This window comes from Stomoxys calcitrans, chromosome 2, assembly GCF_963082655.1.
Source record: "Stomoxys calcitrans chromosome 2, idStoCalc2.1, whole genome shotgun sequence".
Taxonomy (NCBI): domain Eukaryota; kingdom Metazoa; phylum Arthropoda; class Insecta; order Diptera; family Muscidae; genus Stomoxys; species Stomoxys calcitrans.
The window spans coordinates 25,708,252-25,735,657 of NC_081553.1; the positions used below are offsets into that span (position 1 = coordinate 25,708,252).

The 27,406-nt window shown below is 38.4% G+C and overlaps 1 protein-coding gene across 4 annotated transcripts in view; it reads left to right on the top strand.

Annotated features, from left to right (window-relative positions):
- Nucleotides 1–6,409: 6,409 nt before the first annotated feature.
- LOC106086715 (RNA-binding protein Pasilla) overlaps nt 6,410–27,406 on the top strand; it is a 282,488-nt gene continuing 261,491 nt past the window's right edge. For 2 of the 4 annotated variants that reach the window (XM_013251497.2, XM_013251498.2), the window contains exon 1: nt 6,410–7,282. Coding sequence is in view for 1 of the 4 variants with exons in the window: in XM_059361896.1 (XP_059217879.1) it covers nt 7,264–7,282 (19 nt within the window). In the remaining 3 variants the exon portion in view is untranslated. The remainder of the gene's footprint in view (nt 7,283–27,406) is intronic. The other 2 variants (XM_059361896.1, XM_059361897.1) reach the window with 2 other exon arrangements.

Below are 27,406 nucleotides of genomic sequence, written 5' to 3' on the forward strand. Positions count from 1 at the left end.
CTCCCTTTTTGACTTCTTGAGCCCTTACAAGCCGCAAAAATTGTCCGATTTGGCTGTAGTGTTCTATTATGACTTCCAATAGCTGTGTCTAGTGCGGTCCTACAACCTGCAATTTTTGTCCGATTTGGCTGACATTTTGCATGTAGTGTTCTTTTATGACTTCCAATAATTTTGCCTAGTACGATCCAAACCGGTCTATTACCAGATATAGCTCCTATATAAACCGATCTTCCGATATGACTTCTTGAGCCCCTGGAAGCCTCATTTTTGCCGGATTTTGCTAAAATTTTGCAAACGGTGTTATATTAGGCATTTTAACTGCTGTGCCAAGTACGGTTCAAATTGGTATATAATCTCATATAGCTCCCATATAAGCCGATCTCCCGATTTGACTTCTTGAGCCACTGAAAGCCGCAATTTTTGTCCAATTTGGCTGAAATTTTGCATGTATAGCTGTGTCTAGAACGGTCCAAATCGGTCTATAACCTGATCCCATATAAACCGATCTCCAGATTTGACTTCTTGAGCGCTTACAAGTCGCAATTTTTGCCCGATTTGGGTGAAATTTTGCACATAGTGTTCTTTTATGACTTCCATAACTGTGTACGGTCCAAATTGGTCTGTAATCTGATATAAGTCCCTATAAACCATGAATCGGATTCATGATCCATCAAAACTAAATTGAGTTGCAAATGCCGTAAATTGAAACGTCAAAGTGGTTTTAGAAATAAACTTTGTTTTACAACTTATTTTCTTCTAATGTGTTTTATATTTGTATTTTCACCATTATAACGCTGTTTTGTTGCTTATGTGTGGAATATCGGATCAAATAGAACATCTTTTTAAAATGTTAGAAAAAAATCACATATGTGTTATTAAGCCTTTGACATTTAGATTTACTGCAAAATCAAAACAAAAATAAAACAAGTAAGAGCGTGCTAAGTTCGTCCGGGCCGAATCTTATATACCCTCCACCATGGAACGCATTTGTCGAATTCTATGCGCGGTATCTCATTTTAGGCAAACAGAGAATATTGAATAAGAACTGTTATGCTATTGGAGTTATATCAAGTTAAAGTCCGATTCGGACCATAAATGAATGCTGAACATTGTAGTCATTTGTATAATTCAGTTCATTCCGATAAGAATCGGGAGATCGGTTTATATGTGAGCTGTATCAATCTATTGATCGATTCGGACCATATTAGACACGTATGTTGAAGGTCATGAGAGAAGCCGTCATACAAAATTTCTGCCTAATCGTATTAGAATTGCGGCCTCTAGAGGCTTAAGAAGTCACGATCCCAGATCGGTTTATACGGCAGCTATATCAGGTTATGTACTGATTTGCGCCATACTTAGCACAGTTATTGGAAGTCACAACAAAACACCACATGCGAAATTTCAGCCAATTTCGGATGAGAAATGCGCGCTCTATTGACTCAAGAATTCAAGATCCAAGATCGGTTTATATGACAGTTATACCAGATTATGAACCGATTTGAACCATTTTAGCACATATCTTTAAAATACAATGACATATTGTATTATTTACAAGGTATTTTTAATTATTTTTTTACTTGTAATATCTTTTTGAACAAGCACCATTTGCTTTGCTTAACTTTGAGATGTCAAGATATGCTCGGAGGATCGATTTTTTCTTCCTCGATAACGATAGCGATTGTAAGCCATGATCCAATTGTACTTACGGAATGGAATTAATCATCATATCGTTAAAAAAACAATATCATTTTCTTTAAAACGTGTTTATATATATATTTTTTCTAGTAATAACTTTTTGAACAACTACCATTTGTTTACCTTTAAGCAAGGCGGCTATAATAAGTTGGTCTCAGCGTTATAAGCAGAGGTGCTAAATTCTGCTCGAAGGTGGCTTCCAAAACGTCAATTCAAGGGTCTTCTTTTCTTTTGCCTCTTTCAAAAGATACTATTCAGTTTTTCTTGCAATATGTTTGTCTTTCCACAGTGTTATTTGAAACTTGAACCACAGTGCGTATGAGTAATAACTTATACGCACCCACGGTCTTCTTTTATTTTTTTGAACCCTAAGAATTTGCATAAATATTTGAAGCAAAATATACTTTTAACCTTTCATGAACATATGGCAACATAGTTTATGGTAGATGAAAGAGTGTTGTAAACCAGGATTATGAACAAACCCTCTGTGGGATGTGTAAAATTATTATCACTACGAAAGTAAGTTATGAAATTTTTTACTTTCAACCTTTTTTCTAGCAAGGCTGCCTAAATTACTATTTGTATATGTAACAGCTCGAAATCTGGTTAAAAAACCTTACAACATTCTTGATTACCATGACATTTTAAATAGATCGAACTATAAGTGTTAATCTATATAATTTGAAAAAAGTAAGGCTATCCACCACTCCCTTTTAATTGTCTCAGTAATTGTCTACAACAGGTGATTTAAAGCAAGCATATGTACCTATCTTAATTCTATTCCCTTAAAATGTTTATTTTTTTTTGTAATAGTAAACACTACAAATTTTATTATACGTGTTGGTTTTCCTTCTATTGTTCTATGTAATTATACATATTTATAGATATGTTTTGGCTTTATAATTATACACATACTCGTACATGTGTATACAAAAACAATTGCTCGACCTCCGCAGCAATGTGCGTGCAAATGTGCGCTCACGCTTAACGGGTCGGGAAAAACCTAGTGCCCTAATAAGAAAAGACAGGTTGTTGTTGTCGCTTTGTTGTTTACTTTGCTTGTGTTTTTTGCACGAACAAAAACAAGCGCTCACGGAGGGCATACGACAACTTAATGTCAACATGGATGGGAAAGATAACAAAGCAAAATGTGTTCTCTGGCACTCATAATTTACACACATCTACTAAAGCTAATATTTACAATTTAGTAGCAGCTATGACCAAACATTTGTAAATAAATATGCATTTGAATTGTTTTAAGAGGCAAAAGGTAAGTTGTAAAACAAACAAAAAAACATAGCAAAGGGTTAATCATTATTTTTGCCATTATATTTAAAAATACATTGCCAATTTTTATTTTTATCCATTTATCTAGATTTCACGGAAATGCAGTTGGTATTTCTATTTCTGACGTAGTTAATTTCTGGAATAGAAGAGTTGCAATTAAGAAGCTTTACTCTCTTTTTACATTTCTCTGTCTCACGATTGCCTGCCATTTAACCAGGGTTGCCAGAGGATATATCAAAATAATTGATAACTATGCGAATGTAAGGCAGGAAATTTTTACCTAGGCACATGTTTTTTAAAAAACTTGCAAATCGTTTGAATTATTTACAAAATTTAGTGAGCTCAGACTATTAGTCAACGAAGATATTTTACTTAAAAAAACCCTTCCATATTTAGGTATATAAGCTAGCTTTTTTTACCCACCACCGAAGGATGGGGGTATATTAATTTTGTACTTCCGTTTGCAACACATCGAATTATCCATTTCCGACCCTCTAAAGAATATATATTCTTGATCAGCGTTAAAATCTAAAACGATCTAGCCATGTCTGTCCGTCTGTCTGTTGAAATCACGCTTAAGTCTTTAAAAATAGGGATATTGAGTTGAAACTTTGCACAGATTCCTTTTTTGTCCATAAGGAGGTTAAGTTCGAAGATGGGCTATATCGAACTATATCTTTATATAGCCCCCAAATAGGCTGATCAGCCGTTTTAGGGTCTTAGGCCACATTTATTATCCGATTTTGTTGAAATTTTTACAGTGAGTTGCTTTAGGCCACTGGACATCCGAAATTCGGGACAGTGAGTTGTGTAGGGCCATTCGACATTATTCTTCAATTTGGCTCAGATCAGTCCAGTTTTGGATATAGCTGCCTTATAGACCGATCTCTCGATTTATGGTTTTGGGCCCACAAAGGGCGGATTTATTGTCCGATGTCGCCGAAATTTGGGTCAGCGGGTTGTGTTAGGCCCTTCGACATCTTTCTTCAATTTGGCTCAGATCGGTCCAGATTTGGATATAGCTGCCATATAGACCGATCTCTCGATTTGAGCATTTGGTCCCATAAAAGGTGCATTTATTGTCCGATGTTTCCGAAATTGGGGACAGTGAGTTGTGTTGGGCCCTTCGACATTTTTTTCAATATGGCTCAGATCGGTGCAGATTTGGATATAGCCATATAGACCGATCTATCGATTTAAGGTCTTGGGCCCATAAAAGGCGCATTTATTGTCAGATGTCGCTGAAATTTGGGACAGTGAGTTAAGTTTAGTCCCTCGACGTACTTCTGCAAAATGGCACAGATCGGTCCAGACTTGAATATAGCTGCCATATAGACCGATCTCTCGATTTGAGCTTTTGGTCCCATAAATGGTGTATTTATTGTCCGATGTCGCCGAAATTCGGAACAGTGAGTTGTGTTGGGCCCTTTGACATTCTTCTTCAATATGGCTAAGATCGGTCCAGATTTGGATAAAGCTGCCATATAGACCGATCTATCGATTTAAGGTCTTGGGCCCATAAAAGGCGCATTTATTGTCTGATGTCGCTGAAATTTGGGACAGTGAGTTAAGTTTAGGCACAGATCGGTCCAGACTTGGATATAGCTGCCATATAGACCGATTTCTCGATTTGAGCTTTTGGTCCCATAAAAGGTGTATTTATTGTCCGATGTCGCCGAAATTCGGAACAGTGAGTTGTGTTGGGCCCTTCGACATTCTTCTTCAATATGGCTCAGATCGGTCGAGATTTGGATATAGCCATATAGACCGATCTCTCGATTTAGAGTTTTGCGGCCATAAAAGGCGTATTTATTGTCCGATTTCGCCGACATTTTGGACAGTGAGTTATGTTAGGCTCTTCGACATCCATGTCGTTTATGTTTCAGATCGGTTTATTTTTAGATATAGCTACTAAAAAGATCAATATTTTGTTATACACAATTGAACAATATTAGTATATGGTCCAATTTTGTTTGGAAAAAGAGAAGACCCCTTTACCCAAAATACCCCACAAACAGTAATTTTTTACTGACCATCGCAATATGGGCCTCAAATAAAGGTAATAGGTATTCCCCAAAAAAATTTTTCAACCATGCCAATATGTGGCTCAAATGAAAGGTAGTTGAGATTAGAAAACGAATTCTATAACCAATTTTGGGGCCATGTGTTTGGGGGACGCCTCGTCTTGTAAACTCCCCTTAAACCAATGGCAATATGGGGTTTAAATGAATGGTATTTGAGAGAAGAGCACGATGTTGATACTTTTGATTAGAGTCCCTATTATTTTGTCCTAATGATTTTTCGAAAAAATCACCATTGCGGGCGTCCGTAATTTAAATAAGATTTAAATTCTAGTTCAAGTTCACCGTTCAAAAATCAACAGGTCTACGAATAATCAAGTTCAGCCATTAACAGAAGTAACCATGGTTTCTTAAAGTGGGGTTACATACCTCGCGCAGCACTTACGCGTGCTTATCAGAGAAAATTAAAATAGGTTGGTTTATATTGTGTGAGTTACACAACAAATGCACCCACGCATCTGACAGAATAAGTTAACCAACTCGCAACCTTGAACACGTTTCAGGGCGCAAAATATATGATTTGTATATGCTTACTCTTCAAATTTGTTTTGCAGTCCGTAAATTAGAGAAATTCTTTTATTAAAATCATATTAAACCACATCGTTGCCAATTTCCATTGAAATTTACTTTGGAAATAATATAAATAAGCTGATTTTTAGAAATTCGTGCGCAGCAAAAGACGCATTGTATGTAACTCAACGCGAAGAACACATGAGGGCGCATCAGATTGATTAAGCACGCATAAGTGCTTCGCGTGATATGTATCTCCAGCTTTAGTCTTTTTGTTCAATATTGTTCTTGGTAACTGTTGTCCCAATTATTTTTTGCACTACTGTATGTACAAGCTGGTGCGTATTCAAAGTTCGACACGTTTTTACTTGTTCTTGTTTTTTTTCTCCAAAATTGATGACAGTACATAAAAATTTCTGTTGTTCAATAACTTATACCCTAAACATTATATATTGGCACAATGGCAACTCTTGAGTTATGCACAAAATGTTTCATTGTGCAATACAACTTTGCATACTTACTTACAGAGAGCCTCAAGCATTTACCGTCTGACAGGCTCCTATGTGGGGGAAGATATAAACTTGTTCTCTCGTACCTTCTCTCTCTCTCTCTCTCTTGTTCTCTTTCTGGCGAGAGAAAGTTTTGCAAAATTCTTTATACACAATGCGACAACAACATTTTTATGGGGCGGTGTGTGCTCCTTCCTAATGTTTACAAATGTCATGGAATAAACAGACTAAACGCCAAATACTGGCAAGTAATCTGACATTTCTCTGTACACAAAGTATCCATCCATTTTATTACAAGTTCGCATGGAAATTTGCCACTGAATCGAATGGTCATTATCGTTCTGTCATCGTTGTTGTCAGAACTAACTAACTAACCAATCTCCACTCATCATTGTAAGCTTTCGTGCATAAACAAATCTCTGGCGGCCATAACTAAGATATCCATCATCTGTGCAAAAAAAAAAAAATACATGAATAGCTCGAATTAAAGCTTAAATAACAACCTTGTGAAATCAATATCAAGAAAAAGTGTATGTCAAAGAAAATGTATAGCTATTGAGGGAAAACAAAAGAAAATTCAATAGAACTTGTGTAGAAAACAAAAACAAAGTGCGAGGCATTTTTGCATACAGTTTCCATGGGCAAGCGAAAATAAAAATAAATGCATACACATTCACATACACAATCATTCATAAATCTCCAAGGCATTTCGAAGCTTTGCTAGATTGAGCCAGTGTTTATCACGGTATTTGAAAAAAACTGCTTAAAATTAAATAAATTGCATTTCTTCCCAAAAAAAAAAAAATGTTTAAGTAAAAATACAGACAAGTGTAAAAAATTACCTACATTTTCGCGATATATGAAAATCAATTTGAAAATAACCAACCCTAACAAATAAAAAGTAAAAATAAAACAACACAACAGGAAAAAAGTTTTGTGGAAAAATTTTTTTCATTCATCTTAAACCAGCAATTTGAGCCTAAGAATTGCCTTCGGCATCCCCTGTAACAACAGCAACAACATTTCTGCAGTTAAGCACCATAGTTGAGTAACGTCATATTACTAATGCTTGACATATAAACACACATTTGCATAACACTAAGCAGACGTCATTTCGTGTGTGCCCGAAAAACATAACATCGGAAATTCCCCTAAACTTATCCCAAAGAGTACATTTTATGCTCACCCCAACAAAAGGTAAATACCCATGTAGATACAACAAAAACAAAATAACATTCTCTTTCAATTTCCATATCGGTTTTTTGTGTTTGTTTCGTATTAGTTTTAAATTGAAATTAGCACATAGGCAGAAAAACAAATTAGCATCATGAGTCTGGATGTGTGTGTGTGTGTTTATTCCTCTCCTATTATTTAGTAGTTGTACACGTGACTTGTGACAAAAAGATGCGATTAGAATGCCTATGTGTTTGTATGTATGTATTGTCTACTAAAACCTCAATGGTATTATGTGGCCTTTTAGCGTTGCCACCCTTAAAATGTTTCTCTGGAGATTTTATGAATTTTCAATGGCAATATCTACATTTAGCTTTAAGCTCTTTAGAGGTTTTAGTTTGAAGATAAAGAAAGCTTTAAACTTAAGTAGAATGTTAAAATAAAATCTATTGGCAGTTTATAGACAATTTTAGAAGGTAATTAATTAATCTTGAAGGCTATGGTAGCTCATAGGTTGGCATGTCTGAACATCTGGTTTCGAATACTGGAACAATGAACAAACTTTATTATTCCTTCTCTAAAGCTGACGACATTTGTGAAGTTTTCAATCATTTTAAACTTTTGGATTTGGCTATAAAAAGGAGTTCAGTAGCTTCTAATAAGTCTGCATGTCTGATCGTCTGGTTTCGAATCTTGAAACATTAAACAAACTTGACTATTCCTTCTCTAAAGTTTAAGATATTTAGTCTTCCCCATTTACGTGTACCACAATGTTTACCCTTAAAGGACTTCTTCATTCATTCCGAAAACATGATCTAGCCAACACAATAGTTTTATTTTGATATCTTTCAATATATCATACAAGTCGTGGTTCATACGACGCCGATATTCTCCATCAAAGTAGACTGTTTCATAAATTTTACGAAGAATCTTTCTACCAAACACTCCAAGTACTATCTCGTTAACTTTCACAAGCATGCATACTTCGAAACTTTATAAAAATACTATCAGTGCCTTGTGTAACGTAATTTTCGTCTGCTTGCTGGTGTCATTTGGTGTCATTTGTTTCGTTCATGGCTGACGCGAGTAGTCTCTTGTGATGAGTGTGCCATACCTATTCACATCTGTATCTCATATGATCTTCTCCTACCATAAGCTATTTGAAACCTAGGTATTGATCGGTTTGGAGAGGTCCTTACCTATCCTTATCTGCAGGGATACCAAACTCAAACATGATTGAAATACCGTTGGTTGTCGAAAACAGCTCTTTAGTCCACGAAGAAATGGAAAGTGTCTTCTAGGGTATGTTCCTTTTCAGGTCTATGGTTAATTTGCAAATGCAAATTTTGCCCAATTAATTGATTCAATTAATTTTTTAATTGAATCTGAATCACAATCGTGATTAAAATCTCTTTAATTTTCAGTTAAAAATTATTTTTTTAATTGAAAACGATTTTATTTCTATTAAAATTTTAATGAAAATTTTTAGGCACTTTTTTTTCTGTGTAGAACAAGAATCTGAAACTTAATTACAAATTGATCTTAGACCCTTACCTTGCACAGTAGCTTTCATTGATTTTTTTTCTCCCTTCTTATTTCTGCTCTGACTTTATTCCGGCTCCTGAGTCCCTCGATTTGCTCACAGTCTATGTGGGTTTCTCTATCTTACTAGGGGCTCTGTGGTGGCCACCGTGCCGCAGAGGTAAGCATGTCCGCCTATGCCGCTAAACGCCTGGGTTCAAACCCCGGCGTGAACATCAGAAAAATCAGCGGTGGTTATTCCCTTACTAATGCTGGCTACATTTGTGAGGTACTTTGCCATGTAAAAACTTCTCTCCAAAGAGATGTCGCACTGCGGCACGCATTTCGAACTCGGCTATAAAAAGGAGGCCCCTTATCATTAAGCAATGTTCATCGGCAAATTTCCATTTGCATTGCACTAGGGGCTGTGTGTTTGCCACTGTGGGGTAAAGGCGATGCGACTTTATACAAAAGGAGATTCTTCTTATTGATAACTTGGATGTTGTCTTCCCGGAGAGGGAGGCTGGGCTGAAGGTTCACCGATTTTTTCTGGACCGTCGGTGTGTACAGAGAAAGGTCTATTTTGAGTACCTTTGTTAGAAGTAAGATAATCATATCGACTGCTGGACAGGTATGTCCCATTTCAGTTGGATGTCTTCAAAGTTTTGTTAGCACTGGAGATTTTTCGAGGCGATCGATAGTTTTTGAGAGATGCAAGTAGTATCTTCTAGTCACAGAGATGCCTATAGTCAAACTTAATATACCCTAGTCATAGGACTAGGAGCTGGTAGAATATGTCTTCGGCATGTTCGTTTTTGACTATGGTTGGAGTAGGGACACTGATAAGATCGATGTTAAAATATTTGGGTTTAATGCGCATCGTACCTAGCCTCTCATTGATTGGAGAAAAATTTGAGATAAGGTGTTTAAGTCTGCGGACGATAACAATTCGACAGAGCTACTATTCTATTCTGTATGGCAGTAATGTCGGGGTGGGAGGCCACCGTACTGCGGACAATAACAATTCCACAGCGCTACTATTCTATTCTGTATGGCAGTAATGTCGGGGTGGGAGGCCACCGTATGGCAGAGGTTAGCATTACCGCCTATGACACTAAATAGCTGGGTTTGAATCCACCTCAGCGGTGGCTTTCCCCTCCTGATGCTGCATAGAAGCCATGTTAAAACTTCTTCCCAAAGAGGCCTCACCCTGTTTATTTAGCACAATTTAGAAATTTATATGGGCTTACGTGCTCTGAATGATTGGTTTTTTGGCAAACGAGTCGTTTTGCCCTTATGAATTGTAAAGGAAAAATGATTCGTTTTCAGAGCATTTTAAAGGGAAAACGAGTCGTTTGTTCAAAACTGTTTTGGTCTGAACATGGTGTATAGAAAAAGAAAATCAGTAATTCCGCACTACTTACAAAATCCCAAATTTTTTTCCATACCACGCCCCATAGAATAGAATCCATAGAATCCATTTTTAAACTTCTTTCCAAACTTCGCCCTGTGAGATGCCGTTCGGTCTCGGCTATAAAAAGAAGGATCGTTATCATTGAGCTTAGACTTGAATCGATCAGCACTCATTGATATGTGAGAATTAGCTCCTGGCCACCGTAGCGCAGAGGTTAGCATGTCTGCCTATGACGTTCAAATCCTAGCGAGACCTTCATAAAATTTTCAGCGGTGGTTATAGCTTCCTATTGCTGGCGACATTTGTGAGATATTATGCCATGTAAAAACTTTTCCTCAATAGAGGTGTCGCACTGTGGCAAGCCGCTCAGTCTCGGCTATAAAAAGGAGGATCGTTATCATTGAGCTTAATCTTGAATCGGACAGCATTCATTGATATGCTAGAATTAGCTCCTCTTCTATAATGGTATCTCATGAGCAAATTTGCATTTGCATTGTAACGTAGGTGATGTACTTCAATACTAGACCCGCCAGTTTGTTAACCGACCATTCCTTTAGTTTAAACCTAACTTTACTTACATTTAAAGCAGTGTTGAGAGCCACCGTGGTGCATAGGTTAGCAGGCCAAACTATCGGATCCAAACGCCCGGTTTCAAATTCCGCCGATGAGAACACCTTAATTCAATTTTCAGCAGTGGTTATCCCTTCGCTGGCAACATTTGTGAGTATTTCAGCCATGTACAACTTCTCAATAAAGAGGTGTCATTTTATAGTGACAAGCCTCGGACTCGACATAAAACAGGGGGTGACCTTATTATTAAGCTTAAATTTGAATCGGGCACCACTCAATTGGTGAGAAGTTAATTTCCCCATGATTTTTTCCGTAATGGGATGTTAGGGAAACAGTAAATCACATTGTACTACGTTGGGCACTCTAACACATATTCGCATTATTTCCAAGCCCATGGGCTTATGCTCTTTTTCATGCACACAACAATGGGCAATAGAGTGTGCGTATTAGCTCGCCACAGATTTAAAGCTAAATGTGCAGGTTTTTATACTCTCCACCATATGATGGGGTTATATTAATTTCGTCATTCTGTTTGTAACTCCCCAAAATATTTGTCAGAGACCCCATAAAGTATATATATTTTTGATCGTCATGACATTTTAAGTCGATGTAGCCATGTCCGTCCGTCTGTCTGTCAAAAGCATGCTAACTTCTGAAGGAGTAAAGCTAGCCGCTTGCAATTTCGCACAAATACTTCTAAGCAGTGTAGGTCGTTTGGGATTCTAAATGGGCCATATCGGTCCATGTTATGATACAGCTGCCATATAGGCCGGTCGTGGTTCTTGACTTCTTGAATCACTAGAGGGAACAATTTTTATCCGATTTGGCTGAAATTTGGCATGAGGTGTTCTGTTATGATTTCGAATAACTGCGTTAAGTTTGGTTGAAGTCGGTCTAGGTCCTGTCATATAAACCGATCTAGGGTCTTCACTTCTTGAGCTTTTAGAGGGCATAATTCCTATCTGATTTGGCTGCCAACATGAGGTGTTCTGTTATAATTTCCAATAACTGCGCTTAGTTTGGCTGGAATCAGTCTATAAGCTGTCATATAAACCGATCTGGGGTCTTGAATTTTTGAGCTTCTAGAGGGCGTTATTCCTATCAGATTTGGCTGAAATTTTTCATGACGTGTCTTGTTATGACTTCCTTCAATTGTGCCGAATATGGTTTAAATCGGTCCATAAACTGATATAGCTGCCATAAAAACCGATCTGGGGTCTTGACTTCTTGAGCTTCTGGAGGCCGTAATTCCTATCCGATTTGGCTGAAATTTTGCATGACGTGTCTTGTTATGACTTCCTACAACTGTGCTAAATATGATTCAAATCGGTCTATAACCTGAAATAGCTGCCACATAAACCGATCTGGGATCTTGACTTCTTGAGCCTCTAGAGGGCGCAAGTATTATCCGATATGGCTGAAATTTTGTACAACGACTTCTCTCATGAACTTCAACATACGTGTCAATTGGGGTCTGAATCGGTCTATAGCCTGATACAGCTCCCATATAAATCGATCTCCCTATTTTACTTCTTGAGCCCCAAGAGGGCGCAATTCTTATTCGAATTGGCTGAAATTTTACACAATGACTTCTACTATGGTTTCCAACATTCAATTCAATTACTGTTCCAATGGGACCATTACTTGAAATAGCTCCAAAGCATAGCAATTCTTTTCATTTATCTTTGTTTTCCTAAAAAGAGATACCGGGAAAAGAACTCGACAAATGCGATCCACGGTGGAGGGTATATAAGATTCGGCCAGGCCGAACTTAGCACTCTTTTACTAGTTTTCTCTTTAAATTTACCTTTCTTCATATTGTTTCAAAAATAAAACAACTCTGGAAAATAATTTCCAATTTATTTATTGGGTTATCACTAGCCAAGGATCACCTTTCAAGGACTTCCACAAATAAAACCCGATTTGGTCACTTCAAATTGTGTTACTACATTATGCCCTTAAGGCCATATGTCAAAAAAGAAGCACGAATATCATTAAAATTATATGAGCATTTCATATTTTATGCTTTAAATGTAAATTCTCAAAGCATATCCTTTAAAATGACATAGGATGCCAGGGATAAGATTGAGTGGATGTCCGATTTGTGTGTATGTGTATGCGTGTGATATGAATGGCAACCAGAGCGATTTATTTCACCGTGCAAGGCGAAACGCTTTATGACCCAAATAAATTCCACATTTCTGGTTTCGAGCGTTTTTTTTTGTATATAAGGTTTAAGGCATTCTTATTTAGAATGTTTTTACAGCCTTTGGTATCATAAAATTTGTATTAATTTTTTTATTGGCATTTTTGATTTAATGGCATATTGAATATTTTTGTTTGTTTTGAAAACAAAAATGTGGCAAACATTTTGTTCTTGAAAGGGAAGCTCACAAAGCAAATATGTATTGAATATTAAAGACAATAGTCTACATTAATTTAATTGTCTTGGTTATGAGTATATGTATGTCAATTTTAAAGCGTCTTAAATTGTTATACCCACCACCAAAAGATGTGGGATATACTAGTCAAGTAAATCTTTTTGTAACACCTCGAAATATTGCTCTGAGACCCAATAAAGAATTTGCATGTTTGATCATCTTGACATTCTAAGTCTATTTAGCCATGTCCGTCCGTCTGTCGAAATCAAGAAAGCGGTCGAACGCGTAAAGCTATACGTTCGACATTTTGCATAGATAGTTTTTATTGATGGGAGGCCATTGTAGCGCATAGGTTTGCATGTTCGCCTATGATGCTGATTGCCTGGGTTCAAATCCTGGCTAGAATATAAGAAACATTTTCTACGGTGTTTTTCACCTCCTTAATGCTGCCGGCATTTGTGAGGTCCCAGCAGAAACTTGGTAAGTACATGTCATTATTTTTGGCATGTAAAATAATGAATAACTCATTATAATTAGATTTACTTGCTGCTAAGATATAAGGAGTTATCATCTGTTTTACCGTTAGTTCAAATGTCATTACATACAACATTCGATGAAGCTCAAGAATAAGCACTTATTTGTATTATTAGAAAAAATAATTTTTATAAATTTGGTATTGATAAAAATGACATTAGGAAACTGCGGGCAAAATTATATTAAGGAAGGACTTTCATTTATTGACGAGTCCGAATGGCTTGCCGCAAAGCGACATCACTTAGACTAGGATGGAAATACTGTGGCGTTATAATTATAAAAATATTTTTAATTTTTTCTAACTCCCCACATATCCGTTGGTTGTTTTGCATGATGTGGGCGTAATTTTCAAAAAATAAAAAATTTTAAAATCACTTTGCGAACATGCTTGAGTCTAAGTAGTTATTTTTTTGGCAACATTCAACTGATATAACATGTCATTATTTTTTGACAACTTGTAGGCTTAGGCATAAGTACTTATTTTTAAACTATTGGTTTGCTTGTGCGGAAGGACTTTCCTCCTAGGACATCGCTATGTAAAAGTTATTAGAAACGATGCCTAAAAATAAGTAGTTACTAGTTTTTGAATGAGCTTACCCTTCTGGTTATTAGGTAATGAGAGTTTTTGCTGGGGTACTTTGCCATGCTAAAACTTCTTCCCAAAAGAGGTGGAATCTGATGTCCCCATAAGATTTTCGACATCATGCCGACAGTTTCGTTGTTCCACATGTTAGCTCACCCACGTCTTTAACTTGACTGCGTTGACCTGAAAGGCTACTAGTAAAGCATGTTTATTGACAGCAGTCCTCTGGCCTTCACAGCTATGGCCCAGGCACCCAAACGAAGCGGATAGTGCCATCCTCAGAGAAGGCATTAATCCGCTTCTTACACTCCAATACTGTACGTGGCCAGTTTACTGCCATTAAAGATGTTCACACACCTCACGCATTCCGTGAAAGCCCGGCTCTCTGCCTGCAGGTCCCAGGGTTCTCAATGCAGACCCCCAGGCCCACTCTCTCCTCTAGCTTTGATCCATCTGTGTAGCATGATCATCCAGTTGGCTATACCAGGGTTCGGTAAATCCCACGCCTGCGGCACGCCGTTCGGACATTCACACACCACCTCACGCATTCCGTGAAAGCCCGGCTCTCTGCCTGCAGGTCCCTGGGTTCTCAATGTAGACCCCCAGGCCCACTCAGTCCTCTAGCTTTGATCCATCTGTATAGCATGATCTTCCAGATGACAATTCTAGGGTTCCGTCAGTACTATGCCGCTGGCAGCAGTGCCTCGCATTCGACCTCAAGTGTCGTCATTCAATAGGAAACCTCCATTCCTTTCTGGTTTTGTATCGCCGCCTCGATTATACCACGGGGTATGAGCTGCTCCTTTCCTCTATCTATTCTCCCATCGCCTTAAGTCTCATAGTCGCAATGGCTGCCTCACACTTAATCTGAATGTCTATAGGTCATAGGCCACTGTAGCGCGGAGGTTAGCATGTCCGCCTATGACCCTGAAAGGCAGGGTTCGAATTCTGACGAGAACATCAAATAAATTTTCAGCTGTGGTTATCCTCTCATAATGCTGGCAACATTTGAGAGACACTTTGCCATGTAAAAACTTCTCTCTTAATAAGTGTCGGACTGCAGCACGCCGTTTGGACTCGATCTTAAAAAGGAGTCCCCTCATCATTGAGCTTAAACTTGAATCGGACCGCACTCATTGATTTGCGAGAAGTTAACCCCTGTTCCTTAATGGAATGTTCATTGGCAAATTTACATTTGCTATAGGTCGGATGTCTAGAATAGTCTTTAGTGCCCTGGTTGGCATGATCTTTATCGCTCCCCTTATGCCGAGACAACATGTCATCTGAACCTGTTGTTGTTGTTGTTGCCGTGTATTATCCTTATGTTGCACTTTTTCTTCATCGCAGACCACCAAACTACTGAGGCGTAATTAAGTATTGGTCTAATCACTCTTCTTTAGAGCTAGTGGACTATCCCCGGACTCAGGCCCCATTTCGAGCCTGCGACCCGTCTATATAGTGCCCATCATTCCCAATTCAATTTTCTGTCCAAGATCACTCCTGGGCTCAAAACCTTAAATCGAGAGATCCGTCTATATGGCAGTTGGACCGATCTGTGCCAAATTGCAGGAGGACCTTACACAACTCCAAATTTCAGCAAAATCGGATAATAAATACACCTTTTATGGGCCCAAAACCTTAAAACGAGAGATCGGTCTATGAATCTGAACCGATCTGAGCCGAATTGAAGAAGGATGTCGAAGGGTACAACGCAAATCACGGTCCCAAATTTCGGCGACATCGGGCAATAAATACTCCTTTTATGGGCTCAGAACTTTAAATCGAGAGATCGGTCTATATGGCAGCTATATCCAAATCTGAACCGATCTGTGCCATATTGACAAAGTATGTCGAGGGGCTTAACTTAACTCACTGTCCCAAGTTTCGGTGACATCGGACAATAAATGCGCTTTTTATGGGCGTAAAACCCTAAATCAAGAGATCGGTCTATATGACAGCTATATCCAAATCTAGACCGATCTGTGCCATATTGCTGGAGGATGTAGAAGGGCCTAACATAACTCACTGTCCCAAATTTCAGCAAAATCGGATAATATATGTGGCTTTTATGAGCCTAAGACCATAAATCGGCGGACAGGTCTATATGGCAGCTATATCCAAATCTGGACCGATCTGGGCCAAATTGAAGAAAAATGTCGAAGAGCCTAACACAACTCACAGTCCCAAATTTCAGCGACATCGGACAATAAATACTCCTTTTATGGGCTCAAAACCTTAAATCGGGAGATCGGTCTATATGGCAGCTATATCCAAATCTGGACCGATCTGTACCATATTGCTGGAAGATGTCGAAGGACCTAACACAACTCACTGTCTCAAATTTCGGAAAAATCGGATAATAAATGTGTCTTTTACGAGCCTAAGACCCTAAATCGACGGATCGGTCTATATGACAGCTATATCCAAATCTGGACCGATCTGGGCCAAATTGAAGAAGGATGTCGAAGGGCCTAACACAACTCACTGTCCCAAATTTCAGCAAAATCGGATAATAAATGTGGCTTTTATGAGCCTAAGACCCTAAATCGGCGGATCGGTCTATATGGGGGATATATCATGATATAGTCCGATATAGCTCATCTCCGAACTTAACCTGTTCATGAACAATGGAAGAAGCTGTGTAAAGTTTCAGCTCAATATATCTATTTTTACAGACTGTAGAGTGATTTCAACAGACAGGCGTACTGACGGACGGACATGGCTAGATCGTCTTAGATTTTTACGCTGATTAAGATTATATATACTTTATAGGATCAGAAATGGATATTTCAATGTGTTGCAAAAGGCAATGACGAAATGAATATACACTCATCCTTCGTGGTGAGTATAAAACAGGGAGTAAAGTTTGTTCTTTCTCGACTGCAAATTTTTGATACGATGTTCAATTTGCCCTAGCTATATATTAGGTCTGTTCGTGCATTTTTCTAGTAAAAATTTGCAGGAGAGTAAGAACAGCCTTTATTTACTCTCTTTAGATATTTATTTGAATAAAACAGCAGTTTTCAAGAAAAAAACAAACATCTATTGGGTGCAGCAAATTGCTTCAGGGAAAAAACCTCCAACAGAATTGCAAATTTCTGAACTCTAAAAATTTAGCTTGCTCTCACGCACTCTCCCGCTCTTTTCTCCTGGTTAATAAAAATTTAAACAATACGCGAACGTATTGTAGCAGCGAATAATGGAGCGTTTCTTTTATTACGCATTTAAAATTGTTTGATACATAGACAATTTTGCAAAAATTTTACTGCTGTTAAATTTCAAAATGACAATTTTTCTACACTTCATCACGACAATCTTAACTGGACTTGTTTATATTCTAGCTTTCATTCAAATCAAATAAACATAAATCACAACAATAATTCGAGGTAATAGTCTTTCGTGTTGCTCTGTAGTTGATATAAATTTTGATTTATATACAGACACATGTGTGTGTGTGTGTGTGTGTGTAAGTGTATGTTCATTCCTATGTATGAACATTCTAAATTGTTAATTTATGGCAAACACTATGGTGGACAAGACAAAATCTGAATTTTCTGCCCCGCTGGCTTGTTGGCTACCATACAGTAGCAGCAATTCCCCTTACCAACCAGCAAAAAAAAGCTACAACACAATTCAGCAATTGCCACACAGGAGCAAAACTAATTTAGAACGATGACCATAATGGAGCTGAGTTTGTGCAATTTTCGGTTCAGCACTAGCATTTTTGCAAATACAAATCCACACACACACACACACACAAATATGGTCATGATGTAAAATAAATGGCGATTATTATCTCATCATCATCATTATGGGTATGAGTGTACAGCGTCAGTATGTCGGTTTAATGCCCGTTGGTTGATATGGCACAGGTATCTTTCTATATCAGATTTGGGTTATAACCCATATGTGGTATATTCCCAAAGAGGGCTTTTCGGAATTACAGAGGCAAACAAATGCAACCATAATCCAATTTTTACCAAAAACATGGCCACTTAATTCTGAAACAAAAGCTTAAGGGCCTACACATATATTTTAAATTGTTAATATTATTGGCTTTACTGCTCTACGGCAAGTAGCTGCACATTGTTCGATGTTCGAAAACCTGTTTGCCATTAATAAAATATGTAGTTGTGGCAATTAAATTTAATAACATTATCAATTATATGGCTTATAGCCTCCAATTAAGTGCTTAAGTTTATTGTAAATACAGATGCAAAACTAAAACTAACAATTGTTAGCTGTTATCTATAACATGCAAATTACATATGAGGTGTGTTCACGTACTTTTTTAAGTAAATATTTGTACAATAATTTGTGTACAAAGTGCAGGTCGCAGTTTTCATCCGATCGTCTTCAAATTTGGTATGGGCATGTTTTTTTGGCCTAGAGACAAAGTCTATTGAAATTGGAAAAAAATCGGTTCAGATTTGGTAATAGCTCCCATATATATATGTTCGTCCGATTTGCAGTAATAATGCAATCAAATGGTCATTTGTTAACCGATTTTCTCGAAATTTAGCAGGAAGGATTTTGTCTTGACTCTCGCTATTACTGTTGAATTTCATGAAAATCGGTCCACATTTATGTATAGCTCTCATATATACATATATACTCCTAGAACCACTCCAAGTGCATTTATTGGCCAATCTTCCCAAAATTTTGTACAACACTTTTCTCGACGACTTAGCTCCCATATATTTTTCAAAAATTTCAAAAATATTGCAATTAAATGGTCATTTGTTCATCGATTCTCTCGAAATATGACATGAAGGATTTCTCTAGACTCTCGACATTATAGATGAATTTCATAGAAATCGTTGAACCGATCTGTGCCAAATTTAAGAAGGATGTCGAGGGGCCTAACACAACTCACTGTCCCAAATTTCGGCGACATCGGATGATAAATGCGCCTTTTATGGGGCCAAGACTTTAAATCGAGTTACCTGTCTATATAGCAGCTATATCCAAATCTGGACCGATCTGAGGAAAATTAAAGAAGGATATCGAAGGGCCTAACATAACTCACTGTCCCAAATTTTAGCGTCATCGGACAATAAATGCGCCATTTATGGGCCCAAACCCCATAAATCGAGATATCGGTTTATATGGCAGCTATATCCAAATCTGAACCGATTTGGGGAAAATTAAAGAAGGATATCGAAGGACCTAACATAACTCACTGTCCCAAATTTTGGCGACATTGGACAATAAATGCGCCTTTTATGGGGCCAAAACCTTAAATCGAGAGATCGGTCTATATGACAGCTATATCCAAATCTGTACAGATTTGGGCCAAGCTTCAGAAAATTGTCGAAGAGCGTAATACAACTCACTGTCCCAAATTTCGGCGATATCGGATAATAAATGCACCTTTTATGGGCCCAAAACCTTAAATCGAGAGATCGGTCTATATGGCAGCTATATTCAAATCTGAACCGATCTGAGCCAAATTAAAGAAGGATATCGAAGGGCCTAACATAACTCACTGTCCCAAATTTTGGCGACATTGGACCATAAATGCGCCTTTTATGGGCCCAAACCCTTAAATCGAGAGATCGGTCTATATGGCAAATTTGGACCGATCTGGGGCAAATTAAAGAAGGATGTCGAAGAGTTTAACACAACTCACTGCCCCAAATTTCAGTGACATCGGAAAATAAATGCGCCTTTTAAGGGTCCAACAACTTAAATCGAGAGATCGGTCTATATGACAGCTATATCCAAATCTGGACCGACCTGGGGCAAATTAAAGAAGGATATCGAAGGCCCTAACATAACTCACTGTCCCAAATTTTGGCGACATCGAGCAATAAATTTTCAGCTTAATATCTCTATTTTTAAAGACTGTAGCGTGATTTCAACAGACAGACGGACGGACATGTCTAGATCGTCTTAGATTTTTACGCTGATCCTATTTATAGGGTCGGAAATGTATATTTCGATGTGTTGCAAACGGAATGACAAAACCATCCTTCGATGGTGGGTATAAAAAAAAACGCATAAAATATACACAAATGTTTGAAATCATTATTTGAATCGACTGTACGGTTCATATATTTTAATGTTTGAAGTTTATTTCATGCGAATGTTGACCGTGACTGCCTCTCAAATGTCCCATCCGCTTAGTTCAATCTTGACATCCTCTTTCCCCGCTGGTATCTCAAGAATAAATACTTCAATGTTATCTTCCAATGCGGCAATTTAAGAGGGTTTGTCTGTATAGACATGAGCTTTAACATAGCCCCACAAAAAATAGTCTCAAGGCGTTAAATCGCACGTTCTAGGCGGCCAATTGACCGATCCCGAAAGTGAAATGAAATGTTCACCGAACTCGCCTTTCAGTAAGTCCAATTTTACGCGTGTTGGGTGGCATGTGGCATCGTCCTGTTGAAACCACGTGTCATGCAAGTCAAGCTCTTGCATTTTGGGCAGAAAAAGTTGGATATTATCTCACGGTAACGCCCGCCATTCACGGTTACGTTACGATTCGCATTATCTTTAAAGAAGTACGGTCCAATGATGCCATCAGCCCATCAACCGTACCCAACTGTGACTTCTTCTGGATGTATTGGTAGCTATGGCAATGCTTCTGGCTGATCTTTACTCCTAAATCGACCATTCTGTTTATTTATGTACCCATTGAGCCGAAAATGAGCTTCGTCGTAAAATGGAAGAAGCGTTATCAGAATAATTGAATTCGATTTGCGGTTAAACCCTAACCCTTAGAAAATTCGCCAACTGACCACACCTTTAGTGCTATTACCTGATTTTCCCATACCGTTTAATTATAATCAATGCCTCTTCTCTACTTTTGGGAGCTTAAATGATCCCTTTTCCCGCACACAAAAAATGTTGCCCTAGTTTCAAATAGAAATGCTAACAATGTCCTTGTATGCAATCACCCACATTATCCCTCTATACCATACTTTGTCCACACATAGAGATTCATTCACAGATAAATAATAAGTGTGCCCATTTCAATTTCCTTAATATGAGGACCACACACTGGTTAGCCCCCAACTGAAGTACCAGAAGTCATTAGTAGGCGAGGGGAGAGGCAGAGTCAGAGGGCGGGGTGTGGTCGAGAAAGTAGTACACACTGGTGTGTTTTTAAACAATTAGTAACCTAATTTACCTTTGGGTATTCAAACACAAAGTGTAGGACAATTAAATAAAAACTACATTTACAGTAAACTGGCAAATGTTAAGTATTCATGCATTCTCTCAATGCATCTTTAATCGGGTAAGAGTTTGAAGGAGTGTGTGTGTGTGTGTGAGAGTAAGAGATAGAAAGAGCGTCCCTACCAAATAGGGTGAGGTTGAGGGCTCTCATGTGTTCGCACCATACACTTGAATATGTGAAGTAACTCATATCACCGCAATGATATTCGCACATTTATGCAAATATTCTGACATTAGTTGACATATACACATACCACACATACACATACCTATAAACTGATATGTGTACTCGTATAAGAATATGTACATCTCATGTATTTAAACTTATAAGCGGACTATTTGGTCCCACTTGTTTGTGTGTGCAACAGCGTTCATTCAAATTGCGGCTGACTAGCCTGACTAGTGTTATAACTGCAAGTGAATAATAATGACAAACAATTCAACTATCCATCTACTCAGTGACTCTTTTGCTATTACTCTCACCATCTAAGCTAATATTTTGCGGCCGTTTGCAAACCTTTTACACATCTCCGCTTTTTTGTGTCCCTAACAAGCCATATTCATTACAGAACTTAGTTATACCTGACTGTTGCACAGTGGGCTTTTTTGGTACTTTATTATGAACTCCTTGTTATACCCTCCACCATAGGATGGGGGTATACTAATTTCCTCATTCTGTTTGTAACACCTTGAAATAGGCATCTAAGACCCCATAAGGTATATATATTCTTGATCGCCATGTTATTTTAAGACGATCTAGCCATGTCTGTCCGTCCGTCTGTATGTCGAAAGCACGCTAACTTTCGAAGGAGTAGGGCTAGCCTCTTGAAATTTTGCACAAATACTTTTTATTAGCGTAGGTCGGTTGGGATTGTAAATGGGTCAAATCGGTCCATGTTTTGATATAGCTGCCATATAAACCGATCTTGGGTCTTGACTTCTTGAGCCTCTAGAGGGCTCAATTTTCGTTCTATTTTACTGAAATTTGGCAAGTGGTGTTTTGGTATCACTTCCAACAACTGCGCTAAGTATGGTTCAAATCGGTCCGTGTTTTAATATAGCTGGCATATAAACCGATCTTGGGTCTTGACTACTTGAGCCTCTAGAGGGCGCATTTCTCGTCTGATTTGACTGAAATTTTGCACGTAGTGTTTTGGTATCACTTCCAACAACTGTGTTAAGTATGGTTCAAATCAGTTCATAATCTGGTATAGCTGTCATATAAACCGATCTTGGATCTTGACTTCTTGAGCCAATAGAGAGCGCAATTCTCATCCGATTTGTCTGAAATTTTGCATGAGGTGTTTTGTTATGGCTTCCAATAACTGTGCTAAGTAAGGCGCAAATCGGAACATAAACTAGTATAGCTGTCATACAAACCGATCTTGGATCTTGACTTCTTGAGCTAATAGAGGGCGCAATACTCATCCGATTTGGCTAATTTTTTTTGCTATTACTTCCAGTAACTGTGCCAAGTATGGTTTAAATCGGTCTTTAACTTGTTATAGCTGCTATATAAGACCATCTGGGATCTTGACATCTTACGGCTCTAGAGACCGCAATTCTTATTCGATTTTGCTGAAATTTTCAACAACGGCTTCTCCCATGACCTTCAACACACATGTCCAATATGGTCTTATTCGATCTATAGCCTGATCCAGCTTCCATATAAACCGATCTTCCGATTTTGCTTCCTGGGCCCCTACAAGTCGCAATTCTTATCCGAATGGACTGAAGTATCACCCAATAACTTCTACTATGGTCTTCAATATTTAATTCAGTTATGGTCCGAATCGGACTATAACTTGATATATCTCCAATAGCATAACATAACCACCGCAGAAAAATTTTTTTTCCAATGATCCCACCTATGAGTCGTAGTGAGATCATACGGAAAAAAATTTTCTGCGGTGATATTCCCCTCTCCATGCTCGCGACATTCGTGAAGGCGTACGACGTTATTCGAACCTCTCAGCCATGGTGGACATCGCACATTTTGTCTTACTTTCCTGAAATTGTGACGAAAACATCTCTCCTTGCCTAGATTTGGACCAGACACTTACTTTTCTCGTCATTCTGCAGTTTTGTAGATGCCTGAATTACCCACACAGCCATTCTCTCATCGGTGAGAGATCCTTTCCGCCTGGTTTCCTACTGTTTTTGTCTTGTGTGTTGGTTTCCTTCTTCCATTAGTTTTTGTTATCTTGTACCAAGATATGGCTGATCTCTATCTCTTTGTCTCCATCATATTTTTTCGTCTAGGACAAACACAATGGACCTTAGGTCTATGAGTGACGCGGCTGGTAACGAGGCTACTGGCATGCCTTTCAACCTAACCTAATCTACTAATTTGAAAGTTACTGTGCTTTTGACAGACATCGGGACAGACAGACATCTAGATCGGGAAGATCGTGAATATATTTACTTTTAAGGGTCTTACACGAATATTGCGAGGTGCTACAGCGGAATGAGGAAGTTATTGTAACCCCATCGTATGGTTAAGGGCATAGAAAGCAATAGCCATAACTAACCTAATTTTTTCGACTAAACTTATAGTAACCACATTTTAACTTTCTGTATCCACATTGAATACGTAATATTGAGTATTTACTGCGCATTAGATACTTTTCAACCCACAGTGTCGACCATAATCAGCAGACGCTTTTCATTCAAACATTTGACAGTCACATCACATCAAGAGCCTACCTATTTCTGTCAATAATACCGATTCTCTCTCTCTCTCTCTCTCTCTCTCTCTTACTCTCTATTGCCGCTACTCCCACATACTCTTTTTCTTCCCTGCCAAATTTTCTCTCTCCTCCCCTATGGCTAAGCCATTTAGTTTTTTTAAAATGATGTGTGTGTGTGTGTGTGTAGGCTCATTCAATTTTCAAAACAGAAGTCAGTCACAAAAGTCGGTCAAAATCGTGTAAACTGCACAGTTGGAGGAACATAGTGTGAGTGAGTGGGCATGTGGGTGGGGACAGTGTCAGCAAAATTACTATGAGTGTTGGTATTTTTATAAGCTAAACTTTGATAACCGACAATGACCCAAAGAGAGAGGGAGTAGATGGTGGGGCTATGTTGGAAGGTGACACATATCAAAACGTGGAGGTCAGTCAGTTTTTACTTGTACCAGAGGGGATGGGTGTACATGCATGTATGATGATGCTCCAAACAAATTGGTGTCCAGCATAGACATGCTTGTTGTTGATGATGATGATGCCTTCTGACGTTGCCATGGTTGAGAGCAGAGAGTATTGTCATGTAATGCAATAGCGGTTTGATTTGAATTACCATGGAACTTTGTGGGAGCAAACATGCCTTGCTAATGAGTAAATGATGATGATTGTTAACAGAAAGGCAAGAAGCATTTGATGTGAAACTCAAAGCTCTCGCCAGCGACACAGCACGTCGGATAATTTGTCAGCCAATGGGGGTACTACTGCCAGTCAACTAACCACCCAGCAGAGTCTTTTCACTTCTCCTCAACCCCAGTCCCACACAATGGGGATTTTTTTCACTTTTTGCCAACTGTGATATACTTAACGTGAACCTTTTATGGTCTTGCTGTCTGTCAATCTAGCTGACTGACTAACTGATTGACAGTTAGTCAGACATTAGGTCATCTGTTGTTTGCCATTGACTAAAGAAAGGAACGAATAAATAAATGAATATTTAATTTTCAATTCTGTTTTATTTGCTGGTCCATTGTTTTCATGGTTTTGTTGTCCTTTTTGGGATATAATTTTCAGGGTTATCGTCCTTTTGCAAAACGGCACGTGTGATACTATTTCTGTGAAATGTTTGAAAAATAAGAGTTATGCTGGGGGTTTGTAATTTGTGATGTAAGAAGAGCAGTGAAAAAAATACATAAAATTGATGCGAATGTAAGGGGGTACATTTGTAATGTATGTCAAATAAAGCACAGTGGAGGGTAATTGAAATAGATTTTGGAAAAAGTTCTCATATCATAACCAGATTTCTGCGATCGAGGCTATACAGGATAGCTGGCATGAGTGACAATCACAGCATTATCATTTATTGTCATTTTCATAAAAGAAAAGTTTTAAATGCTAATTTGACTCATTTCGATATCCGATATCCAATCCCGCCATATCCTAGCCATTAATGAGGTCGTGGTATCCAGAATACTGTAAAATGTTAATTTTCAAGCACCAACCATCCCGCCATAAATGAGGTCGTGGCATCCAAAATACTGAAAAAGTCACATTTTTAAGTACTGCTTTTTTCACTATTGAATACTACGTCACTTTTTATTGCACTTATGCGTAAGGAACTTTTTGTGCCACTTCGTATACAAAATAGTAAACTGTTCAGTGTGAACATAGGACATCAGCAAGCTCTCTGCATCCAGCTCTATCGTTGGCCAAAGCCTTAGCCTGATTCCACGATATATGGGTTGACTCGAACTCTGCTTACGTGCAGCGTCCTTGCGGGTTCCAGTCTAGGATATTTCTCGATATATCATCGCGCGGTCGAGGTACGATACGACCCAACCAAATCCATTTTCTCTTCCGGATTTATGTAATCGGCTACACAAAAGTAAATTTTTCAAATATGTGGAATTTCTAAAGTTTTTTGATGTCGTCATTATTTCTTTCTTTATATATAAAAATGAATTTGTGCTTGTTTGCCTGTTCCGTATTAATTTGATTGATAAATCGGCTGAACCAATTTTTTTGAAATTTACACAGATGTTGCATTATGATCCTGTGGTGAAAATAGGGTACAACATTTTTTAATATCTGAAGGGGGGGGGGGGGGGGGGGGGGGGGGGGGGGGGAGGTGCGATACAAAATAGGAGCGCACACAAAATTTCGATTTAAGCGAAATTCCCGACGATAATAAGCATCGCTATCATTGTTAAGGGTTCTAGATCCAAGTGTTGTAGTGCTGTAGAGAAAATCCACTGCGAAAGGGAGAAAGTCGTTACTTGACTCTGTGGCCGGTACTAGATTTCCTATTAAAATTCCAGTTTAACCTACTATCCAGGACCAAACCAAGGAATTTGTCTAATTCTAACAATACCATACCTTGTCATACCTTGTAAACAGGGATTGCTATATTCAGCAATACTCCTCCTTTGTGTAAATAAGACTAACTCCTACTTTCTAGCATTAACGCTGTATCCACACTTCTCAGCACAGGACACCATAACGATGAGAGCCCTGCCTAGTACCTACGACACCGTAAATACTTATCTGTCTGTTGTAAAAAAAACATCCGCTTAAACGCACATCCTGGATCTCTTTGTCCCAAGTTCCATAAGAATTCAGTTTACCACCAGGATGTATAAGAGATGTGAAATGACACCCTTGGTTCAAATCCTGGGTATTATATCAGAAAAAAATTTCAGTGGCTAATGATGGCATTACATTTGTGAGTCCTTTAACCATGTAACCCTTCTCTGGGAAGAGGTGTAGCTCAGTTGTACTGTTTTTAAGGCAAGGCTATAAACATTTTATGAGAAAATCTCTTTCCAGTTCCTAAATGAAATGTTCTTAGGAATATTTGATTTTTTTTTGCTTTTGTATCATATGACCCCTTCCTCAACCTACAAAACCTTCTAAGAACACCAGTGCTTGTAAGAACACCAGTGGAGGGAAGGCTAAACTCGGGAACTCTCCCCCTTCGTGTAAATAATACTAATTGCTTCTTCCTGGCGTGAACGCAAAATCCACACTCCTCAGCCCAGGACGCTGTACATTCGAGGGCCCTGTCCAGTACCCCCGACACAGTAAACACAAATTCTGCCTTTTGATAGAAAAATTAGGTCATCCGCGTAAGCCCACACCCTGCCCTCTTTGTCCCAAGTTCCACAAGAAATCGGTGTTGCACCAGCATCTGTAAGAGGTGTCAAATGACACTGGAACCCTTGGTTCAAATCCTGGGTATTAGATCAGAAAAAATTTTCAGTGGCTAATGATGGCGACATT